Below are 7,356 nucleotides of genomic sequence, written 5' to 3'. Positions count from 1 at the left end.
CCATTGCTGTAGAGTTCAGAGCAAGCCACACTTGATTGGTGACCAGAGACAAGGTGTAGTCAGTATCTCATCACCTGGGTTTGCAGTGAGCGGGTAAAGGCTGGATCCTGTGTCGTGTAAATTGTGTGTACATTCCATTCCCTTGAAGGGGTTGCCCCTTGACAAGGAACGAGTCTGCCCGAATAAAGGCTTGAGCCTAACACACATGCAGGAACTAACTGGAAAGGAGAGAGTGAGAGAGAAAGGAGGTGTAAGGGTGTGGTGTTAGAACTGAATATTAATTGCCAAAACACACATTCAGGCAGTGTTTTAATAAGACCGTAATTTAATTTATCACGACTTTGCGAGAAACGAAAGTAAGATACATGAAGGCGTGAGAAAGTGATCGATACAGACTGGGCTAGGGACAATGCTGGAGACGAACCGCCTGTTAAGGTCGGGGACTTGATGAAGTGATAGGAATTAGCCAGGAGGTATTTATATCAGATTGTGAGAGGGCTGCGGGACGCTTCAATCATTAATAAACTTGGCAGCGACGGATTAATACCGAGCACTGGGCAACATTTCGTTATGATTCTGAAAAGGAAACAAGATCGAGGGTCAAATTGACTGGGGAGGTGGGAAGGGAAATACAGGAATCACGTGAACGGGGGGTTGGTGGTGTCTGTGAGCACGTCACCACTGCCCTGTCGAGCTGAACCAGGGATTCCCAGCACTGTTTGAAGTTGGAGCTGTGTGTGTGTGTGTGTTTTTTTTATTTTCGGGGAAGAATGGATTGAGCGCAGGCGAGTGGCGGTCTCACAATTGGAATACCGGATGGGGCTAGTGAGTGTGTATGAAATTACTGACGGGTCCAGGTAGTTTCCGCCATCAATAATTTACCATTGGCAGAACAGAAGACGCCGTTTCAACCAGGCAGAAGTGTGCAAGCTCATGAAACCCAACTGATGTAGCTGCTTTGCAGAAATTGACACAGAGCGGTGGGTTATTTCAACAAACACACACATCGCTGCGTATTTTAGCGGATGCTGAGTTCGGTGAATATAGTTCATGGGGACTTTTGCAAAACAAAACACGAAACAATAGGGCGGCTGTAAACCTATCATGGGAAGTTCATAAATAACCAATACGGTTTATTAACTAGATTGAATTAGAGGTACTACAAGCGGTAGAGGTCATTGTATTACAACGCCAGTCCTTTGACATCCGAGTCCCGATAAAAGGGCGGGGGGGAATGTGGCTTGATTTTTAACAACTTCTCGTGGGGTTGCGCCGAGGCAGTCCCGAGAAGGAATTACGCGCAAAACTCGGGCGAAATTCGACAATTTGGTTACAGCCCACTTATGTTGTGGTGGGTGGGGTGCAAGGGAGTTGGTTTGTAGTTCAAAATTGGGAGCTAGATGATCAGTTTGTGCGCCTCAGTTGTCTTCCGCGTGCGGAACATTTTCAACTTGTACTGACGACGGAGAATTCTCGCTTTGCCCTTAATGTTAAAAGCGGTGGGATGTGAAATCGTGCGGGGCTTAAGGGCTGGGGCTGGGGGAGTTGTCCGCTCCTGTCCGGGTGACGGAGGTGGTCGACATGTAAGTCTGCTGTCAAGTCGCCAGAACATATTGTCTGCAGGAACACTGTCCAGGGCTGTAATGCACACACACACACGAGCCTTGGAGCAAATAACTTGCAGATCTCATAAAGATTTAATAAGAAACCCGAGCTGTGACGGCGCTGCTGATCAGAGCACCGGGGAACTGGGAGGGTGGACCCACAGCACTGTAGTCTGCAGGCCCCTTTTACAGCAAGATGTGAACCTGAACTAGCAAACCCACGCCAGAAAAGACTGATAGATTATAGCCCGAACATTTTCTACCTCGAGTCAATTCTAACTGAAGGTCAGTACTAATTGATCATTTTGTTTAAGTGGTGTGTTTTGGGGTTGGGGTTGGGGTTGGGGTTGGGGTTGGGGGGTTGTCCCAACAGACAGGGTACTCACAAATGCTCCCCCGAATTAATACTTAATATGTCTGTAGAGAGAGAGTGTTCCTTGCACTACATAACTCGAGGGGAAACTTTCACTTCTAAGACACAACACCCCACCTCGTACGCCTGAAATATCATTCGAAAATAACATTTACAATCTGATTTGAATGCATTGTAACGGTGGGGACATGTGTGCGTCAGTGAGTTTGCAGCGTCTGATAACGACATCTGTGAAGCTTGCGGTTTTAAAGGGCAGTTTGATCAGACTTGTTGCAGCTCCAAAGCGTTTATTTTGCAATCCAAGAATACGGGCGCTACGCTCCCAGAGTTGCAGCGAACTGCTCTGAATCAAAACCTATGACGTTTTCTTGTTCGAGTTGTCCCTGTAAATAAGCGCTTTGGCACAATTCATCTCAATTAATTAGTCAAAAGAATGTGAAATTCAGCCATTATCTCTACAATCTCACACACAGAAGCAGCTGCGCATTCAACTGCATGCAAGACTGCCACCAAGTGGAGCTTGAGGGCAGTACAGTGTTTTGAGCCCTTTTTTTGGAAAAAAAACTTTCATCAAAATGTCAGCGAAAAAGTAGGCTGAAAGTCGTGAAAAAAAAGCAAATCGGGAAGACCAGAGGCGCTGTTCTTAAGATTTAGACAAAACTCAATTAAATCAAGTTTTGAAAGACCGACACCATCACAAGACAGTTTTGGCTGTATCTGGAGAGGTGGGGGCGTTCTGTTATGTCTAACTACTTCAGGCCTCATATTCCTGGGATAGGTATTCATAACCCACTTCAGCATGGAGTGAAATTTGAATCCCATAACATCTGGAATTAAAAGCTCCCCATAATCGGTTGTGATGAAAACCTATGCCTTTTTTTTAAAGGAAGGAAGTTCGCCATCCTTCCTACGTGTGACTTCAAACCCCCAGCAATATTTGTGTCTCTTAATCACCCCTCTGAAAAGCCTCAGCCAAGCCACTCAGCTCCAGGGCAATTCAAAACAACTGAACACGTTAATTCAGAACAATGTGATTCAGCACCCGCTGTCCTTTGTTTAATTTGAGTATTTCTTTTGGTTGCTGGATTATTGGGGCTGGGGGTTTGACCACACCGACTGTTCACCTGCGAGTGAGGGAGCTCAGTTCCATTAATTGAAAAACAGTGCGGGGGGGGAAGCGCTGGTGTCCGGTGGAGACACGCCTTTTGTTGAGTATTGGGACCAGCAGAACAAACACCCCCTAAAATGGGCTGGTTCAACCAAGAGAGCAAGTCAATATTTGCAACATTGAGCTGCTGGATTCACCTGCAAAGCTCACCCCATGGCGGGGGGATGGGAGTGTTAAACAGCGCTGCCCTGCCGCCCGGTCACGCAGTCCTGCTCCCTGAGGGAAAAGGTACTGAGTGACCAGGGTTTTATATTTAGAAAGCTAGTGACAATGACGCAATTCCAGCTCGAGTGCGTGCAATCTGAAATGTAAATCAGCTCTTTAGAAATGCAAATCAGGATGAGCTGGCCTCTTTGTCCAAGCGCCCAAAAAAAAAACCCAGTGTGTCCGTAAACTGGGAGAAGGGAAAGATCGGGCTATTTGAGCGAGTTGCACTGCCTGGGAATCCTTGGCTGGTTGTGTCTTATTCAGGAGTCACTTGGCGTTTCACGCGGCCGCGCTCAAACTGAGGATGCTCTGAGCTAGAGGTGAACCGCTGGCCGCCCCCAACCGAGAGGTGATCTTGTCAGTTTGTCCACTCATTGTGGGAAAGATGAAGGGCACATGGTGAGTGTGTGTGTGTGTGTGTGTCTTGGGGCGGGGGAATGGTGTCAGGTGAATTGCAACGCGCCACCGCTGAAACTGAACCAGAAATTGCTCGTGAAACTCAGCACAACGGAGTTGTCTCTCTCTCTCCCCCTCACTGACCTGCCGGGTTCCTCCAGCGATTTCTGTTTGTCTTTCACATTTCACAGTTTTGTTTCGTTCAAGTACCAAACTGATCGTGGCGGCTGGGGTGATGGGGAAGAACCTTGTCCCTCGTGTGTGTAATCTTTTGATCTGAGACAGGTAGGGTGCCAATACTCAACCGTGATCCTATTGAATGGTGTGGAAGGCTCGAGGGGCTGAATGGCCATCCTGTTCCTATATCTTATGGTCCTACTCCAGTTGGCCACTACTTTGGCTGGTCCATTTAGAGCCAAACGATAGAGCCGTCCTTACCAGGCCTGGCCTGGCCTACGTGACTCCAGAGCCAGAGCAATGTCAGTGACTCTTCTTTCTGAGCAATTGGAGCTGGATAATAGCGACGCCCACATCCCACGAACAAATAGAACAAACAAAAACTTGGACTTTCGGTATTCCTGCAATCCAACCCTGGCACAGGTGTGACACCGAGACAACAAGGTGCAGGGCTGGATGAACACAGCAGGCCAAGCAGCATCATAGGAGCAGAGAGGCTGACGTTTCGGGCGTAGACCCTTCATCAGAAACCGATTGGATCCAGTGATATACCTGTGCTCGCTGAATGACTCCGTGCGTACTCGTGCTTTTCCAGAGCCCTGAGGCTAAAACGGAAGATACCAAAGCCAGGAGATATATTACCAAGAACACCTTAAAGTTTGACAAGGAGAATTGGGTTGGTGGTCTTAAAATAAGAGAGAGGCGTTTAAGGAGATTACTTACAATGTGGGCGGGTCGAAGGGAGAGTATGGAGAATGCGGGGTTCCTGAGGGAGGTTGGTGACTTTTCAGGAGTTAGGGAGAGGGTGATGCCTTTGGGAGGGACTTTAACACTAGGATGCGAATTTTCCGTCCGAGTCAGTGTCTGTGCATGGCCGACGGACAGGAGACAAGGTAGGCGCTGGGTGAAAGGCGGCAGAGAGTTCTGCTACGGTTGACTTCTGGGCGATGAGAGAGGGGGCCAGGCAAGAGCACACTGGAAGAGTGAGATCCACCCGCCTCGAAGTGTTGTGTGAGGGTTTAACTCAATAGCCACCTTGGGGTAGGGCAGAGATGGGCCATGTTTACTAGCGTCAGTGGATGTGCAGCTAGAGACTGGGTGTGGATGAGGGTTGGAAGGGTGGGAGATCATATACGATGGCAAAATTGGGAGCAAGCCCCTTTAAACCTGAGGGAAGGGAAGGGAAGGGAATTGTAGCGAGGATATGACAGTGAGTGGCATATTCCACCGTTGCCAGTCATTAATTGCAGGGAGTTGCGGTGGGCTCAGGATGTTATTTTCCCATTCGAGTCTGTCTTTTAGACCACGGAACTCTGAAACTCCACCCGGAGGGTGATGAACACCGTCAGGGATTTCCGTGCTGTCTAACAGCCAGCTGATTTACTGCAATGAAAGAAATGTTCTTTCATTACCAGATTCTCCCCGCTGTAACACTCGCACCACGTTTAGGTGTGAGAATTCTATTAACTGCTTCTTAATAAACATCCTGATCACTTGTTTGTTGTTTAGATTAATTATCACCGGGGTCATTAATCGCAACTGCTACATGGAGGAATTGTCCATTTTCCTTTGAAAGTTTGCAATTAATTAAGTTCTGTTTATCCCCAACAATTTGGTCCAGTATTTTTATTGGCTGACCGTAACCACTTAACAGATGTGCTGACTGTAAAGAAACAGTAAAGTGTAGTTTCTTTTTAATTGATAATGATCGGGTATTTTCCACTGAGTTATTTTACTTTGCTAAATTGTATTAATTGCAATGCAATAGTTTTGAAGTCTCTGTAGTGTATATGCACTGATGTTGCAGAATTCCCTCTCAAGCTGCCGAGGATATGAATGATTAATTGCTTAATTCGCTCTGTGCTGGCAAAGCCTGCAGTGTTTGGCCAGCGCAGACTAGGGACTGAATGAGTCTCTCAGTCCCAGACACATCGCATGTGAGCCCTGTAGTAATCCTGATGCTTCCATTAGTTTCAATGAGGCTGTTTACACAGAGGCTGTTTCATCCCCACCCACTGACCCGCACATCCTCCCTCCATCTCTAACCTCACCCCCCACTTCACTCTCCCTGCCCTTACCCCCACTACACCCCACCCCCGAAACCCGACACATTCTCACTTCCTGCCAAACGCAAACATTGAGCGGAGTGATCAGTGAGGAGTCAGAGGGGTCCACAGCACGGGACAAAGGCACTTCGGCCCATTGACTCAGCGCCGGTCAAAAACAGCCACCCAACTTTTGCAAAGATCTGTAGCTCGGGTTGTGAGTTCGGCGATCAAGTCAACAACCATTGCCACCCAACTTCTGTCAATATTTGTAACGCTGTGAGACTTGGGAACTGCGCCCATAGCACAGACCTTCAATGGGGCACGGAGCATTTTAGAAACCTTCTTAAAGCACACAACAATCTTCTGTTTCCAATGTTTACCATACAGACCAACCTTATCCAGTTCTGCTTATCTCTTTGTGTGGGAGACTCTACCTCTAGTGTCTCTATCTCTGGGCCAGAGCGCCAGAGTTCAGGTCCCACCATTTATATCTCTGAACGGGTTAATTAGGAAAACATCCCGTTCTGTCCTTGCATATTAAATCCGATTGATTATATAGTCAAAAAAATCAGTCTGAACTGATGAAGGATCACTGTGCTTCAAGCGTTGACCCTGCTTTCTCTGTACAGATGCTGCCAGACCTGCTGAGTTTCTGTGATTGTAAAGTCATTTTTGGTCTTCTGACGGTTCAGAAATGTAGCTGTAATCTTGCATGAAAGTGCTGTCCTGTGTAGGATATTTCCAAGGCTGTCTGAACGGGGTGTTTAACCAGATATGCAATCAGTTTCACTTTTTTTAATGTCATTATGTCTAAATACAAGAACTTTTAATCGATGCAAATTTCGCCGAATCAAAATACTTGTGGGTGTGTGTGTGTGTGTTCAACAGCTGTGTGTAATATCGGCTCCTTTCATTCATTGTAATTGCCAAGTATGTAGAAGTCCGGGACATTGCTCCGTCAGCTGGTTAACTCAGCCTTTACAATGTGACAAACGTGTGGGGAATGGCTCAGGGGTTCAGAGAGGACTGGACGTTATTTAAAATGAACAAGAGCTCGAAGAATTGCCGTGTCAGGGAACGGACTGAAGTGACCTCGGACTGAACGCGCTGCCAGTTGGCCAAAACAAATGCATATCGCGATTTCAAAGTTGGATGAATGCGACTATTTAACGGACCCCGGAAGACAACAAAATCAAAGCGATTTCCTGGGTTCTAAAACCCAGTGTGATTTGTAAACGCGGATCAAATTGGTAAAACAAAAATTGGGAAAACTCGGAGAAATTGAGAAAGAGAGATCGAGTTGCTCTTTAAGAAAGGACAGGGGGCCTGCTATGTTGTTACTTGGAGACACTAAGCCACAGTAGATCACCAGTCAGCATAAGT

The 7,356-nt window shown here is 47.1% G+C and overlaps 1 protein-coding gene across 10 annotated transcripts in view; it reads left to right on the top strand.

Annotated features, from left to right (window-relative positions):
* The first annotated feature begins 777 nt into the window (after nucleotides 1–777).
* Nucleotides 778–7,356, top strand: part of bdnf (brain-derived neurotrophic factor) — a 13,306-nt gene continuing 6,727 nt past the window's right edge. The window contains exon 1 of one of the 10 annotated variants that reach the window (XM_048607066.1): nucleotides 778–980. Coding sequence is in view for 1 of the 10 variants with exons in the window: in XM_048607062.1 (XP_048463019.1) it covers nucleotides 3,749–3,751 (3 nt within the window). In the remaining 9 variants the exon portion in view is untranslated. The other 9 variants (XM_048607065.1, XM_048607062.1, XM_048607072.1 and 6 more) reach the window with 9 other exon arrangements.

This window comes from Rhincodon typus, chromosome 17 (genome assembly GCF_021869965.1).
Source record: "Rhincodon typus isolate 14 chromosome 17, sRhiTyp1.1, whole genome shotgun sequence".
Taxonomy (NCBI): Eukaryota; Metazoa; Chordata; class Chondrichthyes; order Orectolobiformes; family Rhincodontidae; genus Rhincodon; species Rhincodon typus.
The sequence above is the reverse complement of the archived record's forward strand: the minus strand, read 5'-3'. Positions and strand labels throughout refer to the sequence as shown.